This window comes from Labeo rohita, chromosome 23 (genome assembly GCF_022985175.1).
Source record: "Labeo rohita strain BAU-BD-2019 chromosome 23, IGBB_LRoh.1.0, whole genome shotgun sequence".
In the NCBI taxonomy this organism is placed as follows: domain Eukaryota; kingdom Metazoa; phylum Chordata; class Actinopteri; order Cypriniformes; family Cyprinidae; genus Labeo; species Labeo rohita.
Genome location: NC_066891.1, coordinates 6,141,686 through 6,163,523, shown reverse-complemented (window position 1 = coordinate 6,163,523; position 21,838 = coordinate 6,141,686). Strand labels below are relative to the sequence as shown.

General features: G+C 34.6%; 1 protein-coding gene across 3 annotated transcripts in view; it reads right to left on the bottom strand.

Moving 5' to 3' along the window:
* LOC127155029 (cadherin-11) overlaps nucleotides 1-21,838 on the bottom strand; it is a 97,257-nt gene that overhangs the window by 33,430 nt on the left and 41,989 nt on the right. For all 3 annotated transcript variants that reach the window (XM_051096970.1, XM_051096971.1, XM_051096973.1), the window contains one exon: nucleotides 15,885-16,052. In XM_051096970.1, the coding sequence (XP_050952927.1) occupies nucleotides 15,885-16,052 (168 nt within the window). The remainder of the gene's footprint in view (nucleotides 1-15,884; nucleotides 16,053-21,838) is intronic.

Sequence of the window (21,838 nt, the reverse complement as noted above, 5' to 3'; positions counted from 1 at the left end):
TGCACAAGAGTGAGCTCTTTCCAGGTAATTCTACTGCAAGTACTCTTCCAACATTTCCATTCAAATGAGCCTTAGATAGTTTTCGTTATCTGGGAGTTATCGTAACACGGAAAGATGTAGATCTTTTCAAACATAATTTCATTCCAATTTTGGAGAGAACAAAACAGGATCTTGCTAGATAAACACTAGCATTTTCACTCATAGGTAGAATCAATGTTATTCAAATGAATGTGTTACCCAAATTTATGTTTTTATTCCAAAATACTCCAATATTCACACAAAAAGCATTCTTTAAGCCACTGGATCAAATAATTTCTCATTGTATTTGGAACGGGGGCACAGTAAGAATTGAGAAAATATTTCTTCAGCAACCCAAAATATTAGGTGGGTTCGCACATTTTTTTATTTTATTACTGGGCAGCCAATATTCGTAGCATTTTACATTGGAGTCAGTCACATTATGGTCTTTGTCAGTGGGTTCCAGCGTGGGTTGAAATGGAGAGTGCTTCTTGTAACAGAGTCTTCTTACATGCTTTACTATGCTCTTCGTTACCTATAAAATTTTCAAATTATTCTTCTAACCCTTTAGTGCTACATAGCTTAAAAAATTGGAAACAATTCAAAAATCACATTGGATTTCAGGCAATGTCGGGTTTGTCTCCTGTATACAAAAATCCTTCTTTTTTATCTTCTCTCTCAGATGAAGCTTTTGCATTATGGTTTAGAAGGGGTATTGTAAATATTAATTACCTTTTTCATAAAAATACTTTTGTAACATTTTCTTATCTCTCTGAAAAATTTAATCTTCCAGAAACTCACGTCTTTCAATATCTCCAGTGAATTTATAAAAAATAGATTCCCTCAATTTCCCCATGCACCTGTTAAACAAGAGATTGATCAAATTTTGGAAATAAAAGTCTCTGAAGGTGCTGTGTCCAATATTTACAAAACCATTTTTTCATTTACTGTGCTGTCAGATATTTCACCTCTGTCTAAAATAAACAAATTTGGGAGTCAGATCTTAACTATGCTTTTATAGATTAGGAATGGTCAAAAGCCCTTCGTCACATACATACTTCCTCAATTTGTGCTTGCCACTCATTAATACAATTTAAGTTGCTTCACAGAATTTATTGGACGAAAGCTAAGTTGTCTAAAATCCCAATGTTGATCCTACTTGTGACAGATGCCGACAAGCACCAGCTACTGTTTGTCATACTTTTTGGCTTTGTCCAGCACTGACATCTTTTTGGACATTAATTTTTAAGTCAATCTCTGATGTTTTTGTTGTAGAAGTTGAACCATGTCCCTTAGTGGCACTATTTGGCCTCAATCCCACAAAAGTGCCCTTATCACCTATACAGTCAAACGCTCCAGCCTTTTGCTTAATTATTGCTAAAAGACTCATACTAATGAACTGGAAAAATCCTTCATCACCTAGTTATTATCACTGGATGCATGATTTGTTACAGTTTATTCAAATAGAAAAAATTAGATTTACAATGCTTGGCAGAACAGAACAATTTAACACGATTTGGCAACCTTTTCTTTTGTACTTTAAAAAATAACTTCTGTAATGTAAATTCATCAAGTGTCCTTCCCCTCTACATTTGATCTTTACTACTTTCGCCCACTTTTTTCTACTGATTAAGAAACAGAAAGCACAAAAAGGGGAAAGAAAATGTATTTTATTTTTTTATTTGCTCCAAGTGACAATTATGGTCTAAAAAGGTGCTCTGGTGTTTTTTTTTTTTTTTTTTTTTTTTTTTTTTGTAAAATGTATTCCTTATCTTGGCAATATTTCAATTTTCGCTGTAATATGTCTATATTATACTGTATATGTATAAGTATACATGTATATTATTCTAAATATTGTTTGTGAGTTTTAGAGCAGATATTTATGATTTTTCTTCTGATTTATTTGAGTTTTATTATCTTATTTATTATTATTATTATTATTTATTTTTTTATTTTTTGTAATTAATCCAGAGAGAAAGAAATATTTTGTTTAATCTCATTTGATTTACTTTTCTGCTATGTTAAAACAAATGCCATATTGTTTTCCATTCAATAACTCTCTGTTTAAAAAATATCAATAAAAGAATTAAGACTCAAACGCTCGTCTTGTCTTGCTCTCCCTGAGCTCTGTGTATTCTGCCTCAAGACAGCTAGGGTATGTCGAAAAACTCTGATCATATTTTCTCCCTCAACTTCAAAAATCATTTCAAAATCATCAAGACAAGACAAGCGTTTGACATTAAAAAGTATATAAATTGTATTTTTTAAATGAAAATAACCAATTGTTTCGCTAAATAAGACCCTTCTTCCTCGGCTGGGATCGTTTACAACCGCATTTGGGATTTTGAAGCTCCATTTAAACTGCATTTTGGAAGTTCAAACTCGGGGCACTATATCAGTCCATTATAGGGAGAAAAATCCTGAAATGTTTTTCTCAAAAAACATAATTTCTTTTTGAATGAAGAAAGAAAGACAAGAACATCTTGGATGACAAGGGGGTGAGTGCATTATTTGGAAATTGTTGTTCTGGAAGTGGACATCTCCTTTAAAATATTTTCATCAATATAAAGCCCTGATGCTTAATTTTCTAGTACACAATTATATTTTTCCCAGTCACACTATTATATGTTGAAAAAGCCATATTTTTTGTTCAGAAATGATGTTCATATCACATACAACCCTGGTATGCAGCTGTCCAAGTTGCTCATTCTACTCTGCATTAAGCATGAAAATTTCCTCAAATATAAATTAATTTCATAGTTTTGCCTTCAGTTACATTAGGTTATCAAGACATTTGGGTGTGCGGTGATATTTGGTGATATTTCCTCTAGAAGCACATGGATGAAACACTTGAAGTTATGTCCTCTCTCTTTCCCCTAATATTGGTTAAACTAGCAAACCTGTGACAAGACTGGATTTAATTGACTGTCAACAGTGTTACACAAGTATTATTGCTGCAAATTTTAACAAGACAGTTAAACTAAAACTTATGTTTTGTTTATGAAAATATATTTCTAAACATACCATATGCTCAGTAGTTCCAGGCTTCCATGTTGAGTATAGGCCCAAAACACTAAAAATGTCAACTAAGTTACCTGTCAACTGTGTTACCCAGTAAAGGTAACATGGTGGACAGTAGCAAACATAGATGGCATTTGCACATATTCCTACAGACCAGCTTTATTTATATAATACTTAATACAATATATATTGTTTCAAAGCAGCTGTGTACGGTCATGTTTGGGTTTTTAGAAAACAGGAAAACTTTTTTCTTCACATTGTCAAATTCTATATGCACCCCTAATTATAAAATGACTCATATATCGTGCTTCTTTAGATTAACTCATGCTAAAAGCAATATTTTTTAGGCTATATATATATATATATATATATATATTTTATTCAATTTATGATATTGTTCAAAAGTCAGTAAGATTTTTTAAATTTCTTTAAAAGAAGTCTTTCATTTCTCACAAAGGCTGCATTTATTTGATTTAAAAATACAGTAAAAACAGTAATATCGTGAAATATTATATCAAATTTAAAATACCTGTTTTCTATTTGAATATATTTTAAAAACAAATATATTTAAAATTTAAAATTTAGTGTCATATGATCTTTCAAAAATCATTCTAATGTGCTGATTTGATGCTTAAAAAACATCCTTTATTATTAGTATTGAAAACAGTTGCCGCTTAACATTTCTGTGGAAACCGTGTTACTGTACCTGTCACGAACCCACACCTGAACATCAGTCTGTCTGCCACCAGAGGTCGCTGTGACATTTACATCTCACTAACTGTTACACCACACCCCGGACTACGTTTCCCATCAGCCATTGTGGCCATCACCTGTAACCAATCAGAGACACTATTTAAACCCCGGTCTTCCTGTCAGTCGCTGCCAAGTATTGATTTGCATTTAACACTACATGTGTGTGTTAGCAACTGTACGGAGCCGAAGTCAGTCTGTTTTCAGTCGTGTTTCCTAGTCTAGTCTAGTCTTGTTCCTAGTCATCCTAGTCCTGATCCCTTGCATTGTTATATCGTCTGGTCTGTCTCGCTACCTGCCTTTTGAAACTCTCGCCTGTCGGATTATTCTATTGCCTCGCCCTTCGGATAACGTTCGCCGTGGATTGACCCTTGCCTATGTTACGGATTACTCTTTGTCTTGCTGTCTCTATACCTGTTTGCCACTGTCTGACCCTGCCTGCCTTGACCATGTCTTTGTCTCGTCCTTTAAATAAAAGTATGCAATTGGATCCGCCTGCTTCACGCTTCATCAAATCTACATTGATTTTTTTTTTCAGGATTCTTTGATGAATAGAAGGTTCTAAGGAACAGCATTTATTTGAAATTAAAATCATTATAAATGTCTTTACTATTACTTTTGATCAATTTAATACATCCTTGCTGAATAAAAGTGTTGTTTTTTTCTTCTATTGACCCCAAACTTTTAAACGACAGTGTAGGTTAGTTAAACGTGTGTCAAATAACAGGTGTCAGTCTAGCAGGGATTCAGGGATTTTTGACATCATTTTACTTAACACTGTATTAAAACGCCTTCATTATTTTTCATACATTATTAGAACTGTCAAAGATATCCTGTTAACTAAGTGTGTTAACTTTAAGAGATGAATTAAATATGTTTTACAGCATAATTTTTTAACACATTCATCTAATGTTTTTTACCCTGAATATTTTATTTATAGGCCTTTTTGCCTTTTAGTATATAGGACGGGGAGGAAAAGAGAGAAAGCAGAAGAACAGGATCAGAAAATGAACACGGAGGTCGTATTTGAACCAGTATTCCTGTGATCATGTGCCTCTTAAATGTGCAAATGAGTACATCAGGTGAATTCAGAATATCATAAATTTATGCCATACTGTATGTGCCAGAAATAGTACGCTGCATGCTCTCTATCTATCGTGCCATTATATATCACTGTGTGATATTATAACTGATTAATTATAAATACAGGAATTAGAGAGTGGGTGTCTCTTGAGCTGTCAAACAATGGCACAGTTAACTTAATTAACTGCATGAAATGAAAAAGAGCTAGTAAAATGTATTGCAATTATAAAAATCACAAATTAAGGTAATTTATTGTATTACTCTGGTAGAAAATATGAACAGACATTTCAAAAAGTGACTTTTGAGGTCAATATCCAGTTTGTTTTATTTTCATGACTTTAAAGTCCCCATGAAATCAAAATGAAAGTTTTTTGGCTTTTAGTATGAATATGTTAGTCTTAAAGTCCCTCTGTAGTGAAAATCAAGATTTTTATGTTGTTTATTTGTGACCCTGGACCACAAAACCAGTCTTAAGTCGCTGGGGTATATTTGTAGCAATAGCCAAAAATACATTGTATGGGTCAAAATTATTGATTTTTCTTTTATGGCAAAAATCATTAGGAAATTAAGTAAAGATCATGTTCCAAGATATTTTGTAAAATTCCTACTGTAAATATATGAAAACTTTATTTCTGATTAGTAATATACATTGTTAAGAACTTTATTTGGACAACTTTAAAGGCAATTTTCTCATTATTTTGATTAGTCTGCACCCTCAGATTCCAGGTTTTAAAATAGTTGTATCTCAACCAAATATTGTCCTATCCTAACAAACCATACATCAATGGAAAGCTTATTTATTCAGCTTTCAATTTTGAAAAATTGACCCTTTTGACTGGTTTTGTGATCCAGGGTCACATTTGTCTATGTGGTGTTTTTAATATGCTTTTAGACAAACCATGTCCCAGTCCATTAATCAACACCATTGCTGAGTATTTTCTCCTTAAAACTGTAGTTTCCCAAAGGCTGTCCCAGAAATGTGGTTTGAAACAGCCCTTTTTTTGCTACATCACAAAATAAGTAACCAATCACGTCAAAGGATAGATTCCCATCATTAGCATGCAAAATATGTGGGTGCAAACTGGAATCACAAACTGGGCTGCATTCGAGCCTTCAAGGGATTTTGAAGGCACAGCATCGCCAAGTAAGTAACTTTAACAAATATTACAGTATCTACTGTAGTTGTCCACTAGTAAAAACATAGTTTTATCAGTCATTATCCGTGTTTCACCATTATATCGCGTTTACTACAGTTCAGTTAGTGGATCACGGGGCTCTGGCTGGAATGAGTGCGTGGGGGCAGTGCCAATTTGCATATTCATAGATCCACGTATAGTAAATGAGCCAAGGGGTGTAGAGTTACATTCAAGCTGTTTTAAGGCATGAGAAAATTATTTTCACAAGAAAAAAACATTTAAATATGGCATTTTGATGCTCAAAGATCAGTTTTAAGGGATAAAATTTTGACTACAGGGGGACTTTAAGGTTATCTATAAGCTAGTGTGCTCCAAAACAACGACAAAATTCGCGTTTGCGCATACAGTCCCTCACTCCCGTCAATATGAATCTATGATTTTGATGACATCACCCCGCACTTCAACTTCTCATCAAACTTTCTGCCCAATCAAATGCTCTCTAGAATCCGAAGCATCCCGCCCCCTACAGTATAAATAGACGCTGAAGCTGGGCTGAGATCAATAGAAGATCAATAGAACAGAGTGGATCGTATGCACATGTCGGCATATATTAAAGAGGTCATTGGATGTCCATTTTCCACAAGTTGATATGATTCTCTAGGGTCTTAATGAAAAGTCTATAATATACTTATAATTAAAAATTCTCAATGGTAGTGTAAAACAACACCCTTTTTACCTTGTCAAAATGAGCTCTGCAATAATCATCCCATTCTGATGGATTGTTCCTTTAAATGCAAATGAACTCTGCTCACCCCGCCCCTCTCTACTCTCTGTGAAATGACTTGCTGCTCTGAGAGATTGTTTACTTTAGCCGCATTTAGCATGTTTAGCCACGAAACTTGCAAACTAGCACATTATTAGAAAAGGTGATTGCAGAGATTCATAAAAAAACCCTTATACTCACTTCTGCTGTAAGTGAAGCTGGATCACGAATTATCGGGAGGCGCATTCCCTTCACAAATGTAACAATCTTCAGCAGCTCACATGTCGGGAGTAAATGACAACCACTATGTTCATTATTACATCCAGCAACACAGCGCCAATGCGCTCCAGGCCATCCCTGTTCAAATCCCAACTCAAGGACCTTTTTACCGATCCCGCCCCCATCTTTCTCTCCCACTTTGCTTTTTGTCACTTATGATCTATCCTGTCATAATAAAGGCAAAAATGCCTAAATAAATCTTTTAACAAAATGCAGCTTTACCAAGCTCAAAGGTTTTAACCAGTGTTGCCAGATTGGATGAACAATTTCCAGCCCAAAAGCTCACAAAAACCTGCCTACTCCAACAAAAAAAACACTTTAACTGTCAGTCACAAATAATGTGACAGAATTTTTTTTTTTTTTTTGATAGAAAATGTGATAGTGATAATGAGATAGAACATTATTACAATGTCAATCAAGTTTGAGGACCATTTTTAACTCCTTAAAACAAATTAATAATGACAAAATAATATAAATATAGATACATTTCCCAGGTAAACGAATCAAATCAGGGCAAGTACATTATAGAGAAATACCAAATATGATTAAAATAGCCTATGCAAGCAGACACTAATGTCAAAACGCAACCAAGAAATTAACCGATACCACACATGCATCATTTTCAATGTCATCAGTCAGAATAAGCCAATAAATAATTATCAGATTTTTTACATTCATTTACACCATGACAGTTAAAACTGTCATTCATTGATATATATATATATACTGTACAATAATCTGACAATAAAAAATTAACAACAACAATTATGCGCTTACCTTCGTATCGCACTTTAACTTCACACAGAGCTAGAGGAAGTCTTTCATGAAATACATTGTAGAACATAATACAGAATTCTGAAACTGTATTATGTTCTACAATGTAATTCACGAAAGACTTCCTCTAATTCTGTCATTTGTGTTAACTTTGCCCAGTCAAAATTAATCAAGTCCAGCAGCTTTCAAGATAAAGTACCAATCTGGACCGTTTAAAAGATAAAAGAGAGGATCGTATAGACCCAGATATTTTTAGTTTCGATTCTGATTAATTTTTTAACCTGTGCTCTGATTTCAGAGTTGCAGTGATAAAGAGCCTTCATGTCATCTCACGCCCGTCAATCGCAGACAAACCTTATGAGATGGTTCTTTTTAGTGAAGTAAAAACACAGAGGGTGACCAAAGTTGTATGAACCCTCAAACAAATGACTCTTAGAAGCCGATTCTTTTAATGAACAGTAAAAAGAATCAAATCATTCTGAATCACTGAACTGTAATCATCATTTTTGTCAGTGATTCCTATTATAGAGCTCTGTAGGCTAACTGACTGACATTCAGAGGCAAATTAGAAGTGTGTCCCATTGTACTGTAAGTGTTAAGGGAACCCCAAGAACTGAACAAGAAAAAAAAAAGTGACCCATACTGCTTCTTTTAATTAAAATGGAGAAAAAAGAGGGGGAAATTATTTCGATTTAATGCTCTGGCTCTTTTTCCATTATCCAGTTTTTAATTAGCCATTTGAAACTGCTTTTAGGCAAATTTTTAAGCACGACCAAGTGGGTCATGCCCTGTTTTAAAAATTTAATATTTGATATGAGTTAAGGATTGGGTCTTAATGAAGTTGTTATGATTTTTACTTGATGCTTGCTACACTAAAACTTTATTACATTTATTACAAACTTTATAAAGTTTGTTCTTTTATGAGAAAAAAAATCCTAAGTGACCAGGGGTCAGTGAATTAAACTGCCCAGCAAGAGTAATTTAAAGGAGAAGTCCACTTCCAAAACAAAGGTTGAAAAGAAAGACATATAATGTACTCACCGCCTTGTCATCCAAGATGTCCATGTCTTTCTTTCTTCAGTCTTAAAGAAATTATGTTTTTTGAGGAAAACATTTCTGCATTTTTCTCCATATAATGGACTGGCACGGTGCCCCGATTTTGAACTTCCAAAATGCAGTTTAAATGCGGCTTCAAATGATCCAAAATGCGGTTGTAAATGATCCCAGCCAAGGACGATCTGCTATTTTCATTTTAAAAAATACAATGTACAAATACAAATAATACAAAATGTCGAAAAACTCCAAAAACTTCCTCAAATTTAAAAATCATTTCAAAATCATCCTACATCGCTGCAGAAGTACCGACCCAGTCTTTGCAAAGTGAACATGCAAAGAAGATCAAACACTCTTAACAAAAAAGGTAAAACAGCGACATAGGACGATTTTGAATTTGAGAGAGAACATGAGATGGAAGTTTTTCGACATACCCTAACTGTCATGAACCGGAAAAAAACAGTCTAGGCAGAGTAAGACAAGACAAGCGTTTGGCATTAAAAAGTATAGAAATGTTATTATTTTTATTAAAATAACTGATCGTTATACTAGATAAGACCCTTCTTTCTCAGCTGGGATCATTTTACAAGCGCATTTGGGATCGTTTGAAGCCGCATTTAAACTGCATTTTGGAAGTTCATAATCGGGGCACCATACCAGTCCATTATATGGAGAAAAATGCTGAAATGTTTTCCTCAAAAAACATAATTTCTTTATGACTGAAGAAAGAAAGACATGAACATCTTGGATGACAAGGGGCTGAGTACTTTATATGTAAATCTTTGTTTTGAAAGTGGACTTCTCCTTTAATGGTTTTAAAAGTACAGAAATCAACAACCGCAACTCATTTTAGCCCAGACTTATTTATTCGTCACTCCATTAATCAAAACAGCCATAAGTGCTGGTTTGTCTATGAAAGACCCTTTTTACTTCCCATATTGTAAACATGAAAACATAAATGCATTACCATTTCATCTTCAGATGCAAATATCTTAACATTCAAGACAATAAATTCACTGTAACCCTATCTCAGGATGGTGCTCTTGCATATAATTGAATGGAGTGGTTGCGGATTCAGGATTTCAATCAGCTAGTGAGACGAGGCAAATTCATCACTTAATTTGGTTTTAAACTGTTTGTTTTCACTGTCAAGCTGCTTCTTGCTGTAATCACAAACCTATGGGGCTAAAAAGTCTGAACAGTAAAAAATGGTTTAACAAATCTCAAAATGGTTTGTGAATTCATCCGATTAATCTACCAATTAATTATCTTTTTCAAAAGATCACATACTTTCACATACAATTTTGTATGTTCCCTTCTCGAGCATCAAAACTTCTCTGTTTGAGTTTCCATCATGCTATGCACATTTGAGTTCTTTCCCACATTGTCTTATTGATGCTGAGATCCAACGTTTCTGAGGGACTCAAACACAACTATCAGCGGTTATTAATGCTTAAGGAGGCAACAAGTGATAAGAATAAAACAAGGGTATGTAAAACATAGAAACAAGATATTTGTGTGACAGTCTTGTGGAATATGTAAATATATTAAATAGATTTCAGAATCCAACATAAAAGTTTGTGTTTACATAATATATGTAATATATATAATGTAAACACAAACTTTGATTATGGATACCATTAATCACGAATATGGACGTGATTCATCGAATATATGTGTATGCACACAGTACATACACATACAGTGCTGCTTGACTGTTTGTGAACCCTTTAGAATTTTCTATATTTCTGCATAAATATGACCAAGTTTTGAAAATTGACAAAGAGAACCCAATTAAACAAATGAGATGAAAATACATACCTTGTCATTTATTTATTATGAAAAATTATCCAGCGTTAAATATTTGTGAGTTGCAAAAGTATGTGAATCTCTAGGATTAGCAGTTAATTTGCAGGTGAAATTAGAGTCTATCTGTTCAGAAGTGTTTTTAGTCAATAGGATGACAAGTAGGTGTCAGTTTATGCCCTGTTTTATTTAAGGAACAGGGATCTATTAAAGTCTGATCATGTTTGTGAAAGTGAATCATGGCACAAACAAATCTCTGAGGACCTCAGAAAAAGAGTTGTTGTTGCTCATCAGGCTGGAAAAGTTTACAAAACCATCTCTAAAGAGTTTGAACTTCACAAATCCACAGTCAGACAGATTGTGTACAAATGGAGGAAATTCTAGACCACAGTTACCCTCCCCAGAAGTGGTCGGCCAACAAAGATCACACCGAAGCAAGATATAATAGTTTCATAGGTTGCGAAAACCCAGGATAACTTTCTCACATTGGTTATTGTTGAAGTTCATGAGTCCATCATCAGGAAAACAATGAACAACCCTGGTGTACATGGCGGGGTTGCAAGAAGAAAGCCAGAACTCTCCAAAAAACACTGCTGCCTGTTTGCAGTTTGATAAAGATCATGTGGACAAGTCAGAAGACTATTGGCTATTGAAGAAGTGTTTTGTGGACGCGTGAGACCAAAATATAATTTTTGGTTTAAATAAAAAGCGTTATGTTTGGAGAAAGAAAAACACTGCATTCCAGCATGAAAGGAACCTTGTCCCATCTGTGAAACATGGTGTGGTGGTAGCATCATGGTTTGGGCCTGTTTTGCTGCATCTGGGCCAGGATGACTTGCCATCATTGATGGAACAATAAATTCTGAATTATACCAGCAAATTCTAAAGGAAAATGTCAGGACATCTGTCCACAAACTAAAATCTAAAGAGAAAGTGGGTCATGCAGCAAGACAACGACCCCAAGCGCAAGAACAAAGGTAATGTTTTGGAACGGCCGAGTCAAAGTCCGGACCTTAATCAAATTAAAATGTTGTGGAAGGACCTGAAGCAAGCGGTTCTAAGGAGGAAACCCACTAACATCACAGGGTTCAAGTGTTTCTGTACTAAAGATGGGCTTAAAAAGTTGTTGTGCAGGACTGATCAGCAGTTACAAAAAATGTTATCTGCAGTTCTTGCTTCAAAAAGGGGTCACAGCAGTCGGCGCTGATAGCCTTGTGGGCAGCGCACCGACATATGGCCTCGTGGACTTTTCCCGATCCCGCCCCCCCTCTCCCCCCCCACTCATTTCCTGTTCTAGCTCTACTGTCCTATCAAAGAAAAACTGCAAAATGCCTAAAAAAAGAGGTAACAACAGACACTGAAAGCAACGATTCACATACTTTTGCACCTCGCATATATTTAACACTGGATGATTTTTCTCAATATCCTGATTCTGAATAATCCTGATTAATCGATTTGATGGCACTAATATATATATATATGGACTAGACTAGACTCGACTAGATCATTTAAATTATTATTTTTTAAATAATTGTTTTAGTGTCTGTTTTAATTAACTAAAACAAAACTGCACTGGACTGGACTAAACTAGACTAGATTCGATGACTAGAATCAGTAGAAAGTTCAGTAGAAACAGTGATTAAAAACAGACTAGACTAGACAAAATTAGAATAGACTTTGGTAAAATAAAGTACACTAGACCATGCTAGAATAGACTAAAACACATGAAATTATTTTTTGTCTCATACAGCTTTTTCAGAACAATACGAAATAAAACAAAAACAGTTTTTATACCGTTCTTTCTAAAAGAAACAAACAGGTGGTTTGAGCGCTTATGATTAGAGAGAGTCGATGAACACAAGTGAATCTATAACTGAAGCAAACAACAAATATGATACAGCGTAATATTCAGCTAACATTATTACACATTTCTAGGGAAATAATCTATTTCGAACAATTCAGACTGGCGATTGAATTTATGCCGCTAAGTAATTGTGTACGTCATGACTCTCTAGTGTACAGCTTATAAGATCGCATCCCAATCAGTCAGAATATAATACAGCAGACGCAAATCAGTCCCTCATGTGTCATCTGTGACATCACGCCCACAGTCTCCAAACCACCACTCTCGTCTTTGAGCTGTCAATCAATTACTGCAATAAGACGGTATCCGCTGCACGAATAGTACGCGTGTAATAAGCTTGCTGCGGCTAACAAGTGGACAGAAGTGCAGTCAGGAAAATAGGGCAGATTGATTTAAAGTAGAAGAGAAATAAAGCATGAATCCATTTCAAAAGGTTACATCATGTCACACACAAACCTGAACGCCTACATCTCTTCTCTTCCTGCTGGTTAGTCTGACTGTGGACGTGGAAACAGCACTTGTGATGTTAGCAAACAGTGCACTGCGTGTCATTAGAGCAACTAATGGACAGCGTGTATGCTGACGGGGATATAAAGAGCCCACACTGCGACTCTTTGATCTTCACAACAAAATAGCTATTGAATTCAGAGTTTATATGCTCTGAAAGAGAGCTCATGGAAAATAAATGAGAAAGACTAGACCAAGACTGGAACAGAACAAAGGACACTAGACAAGATCAGAATATGATAGACTGGACCAGATCATAATAGAATACACCGGAAAAGTAATTGCTATTATTTACACACTGTTAAAACTATTATTAATGTTTTGAATAAGCTTTCAAATTTTTAGTTTTCCCTTTAATTTTAGTTCAAGTTTCAGTTAATTTGTTTTGTGCTTTTGTCACTTTTCTTAGTTTCTTTTAATAGATATTTCTATTTAGCTGTCATTTATTTTTATTTCAGCTGTAGCTTTTAGCAATTTTGGTACTTTAATTTTATTTCAGTTAGGTGCCAAGGCATTTCACTTTTTATCTAATATTTAAATTTTATTTTTTTAAAGCTTGTCAATTAATGATAATAACCTAGTTTTAGTTAACTAAAAAAGATTGGATGACTAGAGAAGAACAAAGTTCAGTACACTAGACTAGAAAATAAAAAAAGTGTGATGTACTAAAACAGAAAAGAATAGAACAGAGTACAATAGAAGACCAGACTACAATAGAAGAAAGTTAGACTAGACCAGACCAGGTTATCAACAACCTTCAACAATTCAATTAGAAAAAAATAAAACAAACAAACAAACAAACAAAACAGTGCAGCAGAATAGAACAGGTCAGACTAGACTAGATTAGACGAGACAATAGAACTGAATGAACAGATTAGATTAGACTATAACTGACAAAACAGATTTTAGCAGACCAGAGAATACTAGATCAAACAAGAATATGATAGAGTAAAACAGACTAAACTTGACTAGACTAGACCAGATAAAACCAAATTAAATGAATAGAATAGAATAGAATAGAATAGAATAGAATAGAATAGAATAGTGGAGTAGACTAGTGTAGATATGATTCTACATGGAATAGAATATAATAGAGTAGAACAGAACAGAACAGAATAGAAAACCTAAGTAGATTGGAGATAAACTAGACTGATCATAACAAAGTACACTAAACTGGACTAGAATAAAATGCCCAGATTAGACAGCTAGAATGGAACAATACTAGACTACAACATATTACAATAAAAAAATAAAGTAAAGCAGATTACTATAATAGAATAGAATAGCAGACTAGATTAGACATGCCCTTCATAGAATAGAATAGAATAGAATAGAATAGTGGAGTGGAATAAACTAGAATAGATATGATCCCTCATAGAATATAATAGAATAGAATACAACAGAATAGTGGAGTAGACTAGATTAGATATGATTCTTCACAGAATAGAACAAAATAATAGAATAGAATAGAATAGAATAGAATATAATAGAATAGAATAGAATAGAATAGAATAGAATAGAATAGTGGAGTAGACTAGATTAAATATGATTCTACATCGAATAGAATAGAATAGAATAGTGGAGTAGACTACATTAGATATATTTCTTCATAGAATAGAACAGTAGACTAGATTAGATATGATCCTTCATAGAATAGAATAGAATAGAATAGAATAGTGAAGTACACTAGATTAGACATAATCCATCATAGAATAGAATAGAATAGAATAGTGAAGTACACTAGATTAGACATAATCCTTCATAGAATAGAACAGAATAGAATAGAATAGAATAGAATAGAATAGAATAGAATAGAATAGAATAATGGAGTAGACTAGATTAGATATGATTCTACATAGAATAGAATAGAATAGAATAGAATAGTGGAGTGGAGTAAACTAGATTAGATAAGATCCTTCACAGAACAGAACAAACCAGAATAGAATAGAATAGAATAGTGGAGTAAACTAGATTAGACATGATCTTTCATAGAATAGAATAGAATAGAATAGAATAGAATAGAATAGAATAGTGGAGTAAACTAGATTAGATATGATTCTTCATAGAATGGAATAGAATAGACTAGAATTTAGTAGAAAATTGAGTAGATTACAGATAAATTATACTAGAACATAACAGAGTACATTAAACTGGTCTAGGCTAAACCAGCCCAGATAAGACAACTAGAATAAAACAAAGCTCGGTAGACTAGAACAGATTACAATATAATTAAATAGAGTAATAAAGTAAAGAAGATTGGATTACATCTGAATAGAATAGAATAGAATAGAATAGAATAGAATAGAATAGAATAGAATAGAATAGTAAAGTAGACAAATTAAACTAGAACATTACAGAGAAACCTGGACTAGACTAGATCAGACCAAATTATATAACCAGAATAAAACCAAAAAAACTCACTAGACTGGACTAGAACAGATTACAATTAAATTAAATAGAGTAATGCAAGCAGATTAGATTACAAATCAATAGAACAGAATAGAACAAAATAGAGGAGTATGTTCCTTCATCAAATAGTAAAGTAGATAGATTAGACAAAAACAAAACAAAGTGGTTTGGACTAGACTAGATTAGACCAGGTCAGACCAATTATATAACTAGAATAAAAGAAAGCTCAGTAGACTAGACTAGAACAGATTAGAATAAAAATAAGTAGTGTAATAAAGTACATCAGATTGCAAGAATAGATTACAACAGAACAGAAAATGTTAAATGGAACAAACAGTAGAGTGGAGTAGACCAGAGTAGACAAACTAGATTAGTCTAAGTTTTTGATGTGTTCTGGATCAGGCCTGGATATGTGACTCACTTTGAGTGAAGCGAGGCGGGTTGTCATTGACGTCACTGAGGTGCACAGTGAGAGTGGTGGTCCCTGTCAAACCCCCTTGATGGCCGCCCATGTCTCTTGCCTGGAGCACCACCTGGTACTGCGCCTGAGCTTCTCTGTCCATATCAGGGACCGCTGTGCGAACGATACCTGTCGAGAGAGACAGAAACAGGAACAGATCACTCAGAGCAAACCTCACTTTGCTTTGGCAATACTGAGCAGCTTTCATGCCAGTAAGGTAATTAGGTAAAACTGAAGTGAATTAAAAGGAATCACATTGAACATCCTACACCATCACACTGCTGTCCTGCCCAGAGTTTCATTTACAGAAACTGGAGCAGAATACAGGTCTGACTGCTTCTGATGGGTCAGACAAATATTACAGTAGATGGAGCCGTCACTTGTCCTTACATGCCAGTGGAAATAGTACACTTATTGTACATCCATTTTTATGCCTTGCAAACTTGAATAGTTGGCTTTCTGAGATGTATTCTACACTGTTGTTGCTGATCCTGCTGATTTGTGACCAAGATAATTTCATCTAGCTGGGGAACATAGAATTTGCAAAAACGAGAAAACCATGAGCACTTGAAAGCCCTTGAAAGCATGAGTCAGAATGTGCTGAAAAAACACACACACACAAACCAATCAAAAATATTTTGCGTATGCCATCATTTTACAGCAAAGGTGTGCTTATGAAGCTGTGGGGATAAGATACATAACATATATTATAATTTAAGATTTTTAAATGTTTTTGGCTATTTTTTAAGCTTTTGTCTCACCAAGGCTGCATTTATTTGATTAAAGAAACTAAAATAATAATATTGTGAAATTATTATTATAATTTAAAGTATTTTACTTTAAATTTAAAATGTAATTTATTTTTATTTAATTTATCTCACATACACACACACACACACACACACACACATATATATATAAAGTGAAGAAGGTATTCATACCCCTTTTTTCACATTTTGTTACATTGCAGCCTTATGTTAAACTGCTTTAAGTAACTTTCTTCCACATCAATCTGTTCTCTATACACCATAATGACACAGCAAAAAACAAGTTTGTAACAACTTAGCAAATGTATTAGAAAAAAAAAATCTGAAATGATTCCATTGCATTAGTATTCATATTCTGTCACACTTCTGGAGCATTCATATTGCTTGTAGATTTTACTACATTTTGAGTGGAGGTAACCTGTGGCAAATTCATATGAATGAGTATGATTTGGAAAGGCACACACCTCTTAATAAAATGTCTAACAGCTAAAAATGCATATCAGAGCAAATACCAAGACCTGAGGTCATAAGAACTGCCTGTAGAGCTGTAGAGATTGCATCACGGCAGAGATCTGGTGAAGAGTTCAGAAAAAATCTGCTGCATTGAAGGTGCACAGAAGCATGTAGCCTCCATTATCCATAATGGAAAAAGTTTGGAACAACTAGGGCTCTTCCTAGAGCTGGCTTCCTGGCCAAACTGAGCAATTCATGGAGAAGGGCCTTGGTTAGACTGGTGACCAAGAAGCTGATGGTCACTCTATTTGAACTCCATGATCATATATGCAGATCAAGCATCACTGCAACATTCCACCAATCCGGTCTTTATGGTGGTGTGGCCAAACAATCCTCTCCTCAATGAATTTGCAAAGCACCTAAAGATCTCTCAGACTGTGAGAAACAAGATTCTCTGGTTTGATGAACCTCAATTCCAAGCATCGTGTTTGAAGGAAGCCAGACACTGCACATCACCTGAAGAGTATCACCCTAAGAGTTAAGTGTGGTGGTACAGTAGCAGCCTCATGCTGTGGGGCTGTTTTTCTCAACCTGAAAATGTCTGCCAGCCCTCATCTAAACTGACAGAGCTTGAGAGATGAAGAGGTGAGCAGAAGAATGGCAGATAATCGCTAAATGCAGATGTGCAATACTTATCGCATCATACCCAAAAGACTTGAGGTTGTAAAGGTGCTTCAACTAAGTACCGCATTAAGGGTATGAATACTTATGCAATGTACTAATTTCAATTTTTTTTTTTTTAATTTTAATAAATTTGCAAAGTTGTCACAAATCAGTTTTTTTTTTTTGCTTTGCTGATATGGTCTATAGAGTGTACACTGCTGTGTGAAAAAAATTTACATTTTTTCACACTGATTATTTAAATCAGTTTAACATAAGGCTGCAACATAAAACATGAAAAAATAGAGGTATGAATACTTTTGCGAGGCACTGTATACATATACATACATATCAATTTTTAATATTTTAATATTTTTAAAGGGTTACTCCACCCCAAAATGAAAATTTTTGTCATTAATCACTTACCCCCATGTTGTTCCAAAACCGTAAAAGCTTCGTCTTTGGAACACAATTTAAGATATTTTGGATGAAAACCGGGAGGCTCGTCACTGTCCTATTGACTGCCAGGTAAATATCACTTTTAAGGCCCAGAAAAGTATGAAAGACATCGCCAAAATAGTCCATCTGCCATCAGTGGTTCAATCTGAATTTTATGAAGCGACGAGAATACTTTTTGTGCGCACAGAAAAAAAACAACAACAGTTTCATTTAACAATTCGCCTCCTCCGCATGGAGTGGACTATTTTGACGATGACTTTCATACTTTTCTGGGTCTTGACAGTGGTATTTGACCTGGCAGTCAATGGGACAGTCACGAGCCTCCCTGTTTTCATCCAAAATATCTTAAATTGTGTTCCGAAGACGAATAAAGCTTTTACAGGTTTGGAATGACATGAAATACTCTAAAATTCAATAACCAACTTCAACTTGCTGGTCGTATAGAATGTAGACAATAATACAGAATATAAAAGTAAACTTAATCAGTTTTCATTATTAAGTGAATAGAATATAGTTAATAGTATTAAATAGTAACAAGTCGAAAATGAATAAAACTTTTGCACAATGCAATAGGAAACCTTTCAATTGTTTTAGAGTGAAAACATTAGGTTTTTAAGTTTTATGATCATTTTTTATTTAAAATCATTTTGATTTTTCAGAACTACACCACTTCCTGGGACCTTTCATTTCCTCTGGCTCTGATAAATTCACTTGTCCACTGCGATGACCGTGCCAGATTCTGCAGCTACAAGACTGAGCTGCTGTGAGTTATTTTTTCAAACATCACTCAAGCTTATTCTTGCACTACCATAGATACGTTATGCGCTGAGTGCATGTGTCTAATGATGTTGCTGGACTGCAGCCCAACATACTTTTTACTAAAGAAATAACTTTGCTTAAGGGGGTCATGAAACTGACAACCAAGTGTTCTTGATACTTGAGACAAGATTACTCTACATTACGGCAAGTTTTAGAACTCAAAACTTACTCTGCAGTCTAAAATGTTATTCTTTTCCACCCTTATGCCTGGATTTGACATCAGAAGAATCGTGACTTCACAATTTCCCCTTGACATGTCCCTTACCGTGCGTCATCATCATATGTAATTTAGAAAACGCCTTCTGAACAGCTCATGTCTTTCCATCAATCACAAAAGCGATACTGCTGTTGTATAAAGATGCCATGTACAATCATCAAACTCAGTCATTTTTCTGTCAAAGAAACTGCATTTTCAAAAACTTTGCATAGCTTTTCTAAAGATCTGAGCAAATACATGGCTGAAGTTTATTTTTAAGTTAAGTGGCTGAGCAACTGAAATATAAAGTTTTTTTTGTTCCTCATATTTCACAATAAGCAATTTTGTGAATTATTCTAAACATGCTGCCATTTTTTTTTCGAATTATCAGTACATACCCACACACACACAGCGTCTTTTGTAAAACGACAAGTAATAATAGTATTTTTAAACTGGTGTAGCAAAAATTAAGCAAGCAAAAGCAATTACCACACTGAAACAGGCTGCTGCAATCGTTGTGGTTTTATTGCATTGTTCAATTTCTTCTGCCTCAAGCTCAAACATATTCAGCCATCACGGCACTTACCATCTCGAGTATTAAAACACATGATGTGTTCGTACAAATATTGGATCTGTTTTGGTGCAAAAAGGATTGACTGGGCAGTGCAAATGTCATAAAAGCACTGATGGGAGTGGAAAGTTCTGTGGTTGATCTACTGCCAATGTGCAAATTAAAGACAGTGCATTTCCATGATGACTGACGCAATCTACCACGAGTAACGCAAATTAATATTGAGTTGCACACAAGCTGAGCTGATGATAATCAGGTGCATATAATTTACTAACAACACAGGTTAAGACGTGCTTCTTTGGGCAATAAATAAAAGCACCAATACTAGTAAACTGACTACTGACTACTTTAAAAAAATCATTTAAATATTCTTCTCCCATTAATTCTGTGTCTCAAAGGGACACTCCTCCAAATGCATATGCAATAAGGATAGCAGCAAAAATAACTGTGTCCATGCCTGTTCAGGTTTAATTAGGATTCTGCCCACCGCCAGTGTACCTAATAGTAGGGGTAGGCAATATGACCAAAATCTTATATCACAATATGAGTAATTTTATTTCACCGTAATATTATAAAAATATAGTTATTTTTGCTTTAAGTAAGATCTTTTATGATATCAAAATATTTGATACCATAGAAATTTTGTAATTTTTGTCACCAGTGTCAATATCACAAAAACTACTACTAGCCTAATTAAAAAAACAAACAAAACAAAAATAAAATCAAGCTCACTGAAGGCAAGTAAACAGTCAGCAATTATATAAGAATAAGAAACAAATTACAAACAATTAAACAAACAAACAAAAAAAAAAACTCAGTAGAACAAAATATATAAATAAATAAATAAATGAGACATACATTGTATAAAGTAATCATGTTTAAAACACTACATATTCTTCCCTGTGTAAATTAAAAATATATATTTTTCTTAAAGTTACAAACATGATATGATAGTCAAGAGCATTGAGAGATTTTCTCTTTAATTGTTTGATTAGACAGCAGGAATATTAGACTGCTGTCACTTTAAGAGCTACCCAGATCCAACATACTGTTAAATATGTGTTTTCTTTCTCAGCTGTTTGCTTGACCTAAATTACTGTGTTTACAAGGATATTTGCAAAGACAGGCATTTTGACACACACAAGTGTGTGTATTTATCATTCAAGGCCTATAAATCGGCAAAATATTCCTGCGCTCTATAAGCACTGTCTTCACGTGCAAGCAACTCTCACTGCATGCGCATGACTACCCAGTAGTCAGGGTTTCCAGGTTTTCACAACAAAATCTGCCCAGTCGGCGCCAATAGCCTTGTGGTTAGTGCACTGACATACAGCGCATCTGTGCTGAACTAAGTTCGATTCCTGTCTCAAGGTCCTTGCCGGTCCCTCTCCCTTCTCTTCACCCAATACTTACCTGTCTGCTCTCAAACTGTCCTTTCAAATAAAGCTTTAAAAGGCCCCAAAACATAATAATAAAAAAAAACCCCGCCCAATTGCTACTTAGAACTTGCCCAATTGCATTTCAGGGGTAAAATGCACCATTTTTGGCAGCGTTCCCCTGGTTAAATTAATATTCCAGGGGCTAAATATCACATTATTGGGGTCGCCTTAACCCGCAGACTGGAAAAACAACCCGTGGCAACAGTGTTAAAGGAGAAGTCCACTTCCAGAACAACAATTTACAAATAATTTACTCACCCCCTTGTCATCCAAGATATTCATGTCTTTCTGTCTTCAGTCGTAAAAATATTATGGTTTTTCAATAGTACATAGCGTCGTGAACGCGCATTCCCAGAGCCTGTGCTACACGAGCTTTTGTGCTTGAAAAGTATAAAAAAAATTATTTTCCGAAAAAAATGGCTGATCGTTTCGCTAGATAAGACCCTTCTTCCTCGGCTGGAATCATTTAGAGCCCTTTGAAGCTGCATTTAAACTACTTTTTGGAAGTTCAAAATTGTGGCACCAATTAAGTCCATTATATGGAGAAAAAT